This window comes from Gekko japonicus, unplaced genomic scaffold (genome assembly GCF_001447785.1).
Source record: "Gekko japonicus isolate JY-2015 unplaced genomic scaffold, Gekko_japonicus_V1.1 scaffold110, whole genome shotgun sequence".
Taxonomy (NCBI): domain Eukaryota; kingdom Metazoa; phylum Chordata; class Lepidosauria; order Squamata; family Gekkonidae; genus Gekko; species Gekko japonicus.
Genome location: NW_015173675.1, coordinates 608 through 1,572, shown reverse-complemented (window position 1 = coordinate 1,572; position 965 = coordinate 608). Strand labels below are relative to the sequence as shown.

General features: G+C 68.9%; 1 protein-coding gene across 1 annotated transcript in view; it reads left to right on the top strand.

The window, feature by feature from the left end:
* Positions 1 to 753, top strand: part of LOC107120258 (H-2 class II histocompatibility antigen, I-E beta chain-like) — a gene marked incomplete at its 3' end in the record, with an annotated part of 21,376 nt that extends 20,623 nt beyond the window's left edge. Inside the window, exons 5-6 of the mRNA XM_015422909.1 lie at positions 256 to 332; positions 449 to 753. Coding sequence (XP_015278395.1) covers positions 256 to 332; positions 449 to 753 — 382 coding nt within the window. The remainder of the gene's footprint in view (positions 1 to 255; positions 333 to 448) is intronic.
* Between the last annotated feature and the right edge of the window lie 212 nt (positions 754 to 965).

Below are 965 nucleotides of genomic sequence, written 5' to 3'. Positions count from 1 at the left end.
GGATCCTGACCGGGACTCCGCAAAAACTGTCTGTAAATCCCACCACCACCACTTCCAGTAGCCAGGGACAGCCGCACCAAACACAGGGGACTCTCTGTTCCGCGGCCTCCAGGTGGCGCCACCTGTGGCCGCGGATGCGAGATGCCAGGGACTGGTGACCGCCGTCTGCGCTGTTGTGTATCCCACCCCCACCACTTCCAGTAGCCAGGGACAGCCGCACCAAACACAGGGGACTCTCTGTTCCGCGGCCTCCAGGTGGCGCCACCTGTGGCCGCGGATGCGAGATGCCAGGGACTGGTGACCGCCGTCTGCGCTGTTGTGGAGGGTGCCCCGTGGGTTGGTGGTGCCACCAGTGGCCACCACGGATTGGAGAGGGGACCTGAGGGTGAAATGGGGGGGGGGGGGGGCTCCCCGACGGGACTCGCGGGGAGGTCCGCTTCCTGGACAGGCACATCTACGACCGGCAGGAGTTCCTGCGCTTCGACAGCCGCCGCGGAGACTACGAGGCCCTCACCGAGCTGGGCCAGCCCACAGCCCGATACTTCAACAGCAAGAAGGGGTGGATGGACTACGAGCGGGGCCAGGTGGACGCCCTCTGCCGCCTCTACGAGGCCCTCACCGAGCTGGGCCAGCCCACAGCCCGATACTTCAACAGCAAGAAGGGGTGGATGGACTACGAGCGGGGCCAGGTGGACGCCCTCTGCCGCCTCAACTACGGGGTCTTCGTCCGGGGGCGCGCCATCGGCAGGACAGGTGAGCGGGGCGGGGCGAATGGGAAGGGGCGGGGCTCCGGGCACCGGCGGCGGGGGGCGCCCCTCCCCTCCTCCCCCGGGGGGGGGGGGGGGAGAGAGAAGGGCCGGGAGGAGGAGGAGGAGGAGGAGGAAGGCCAGGCAGGAAGCCCCGCGGGTCTCTCGGGCAGCCCTTCTTCTTCTTCCTTCCACCCGAGGCTGGGGGTGTGTGGAGCG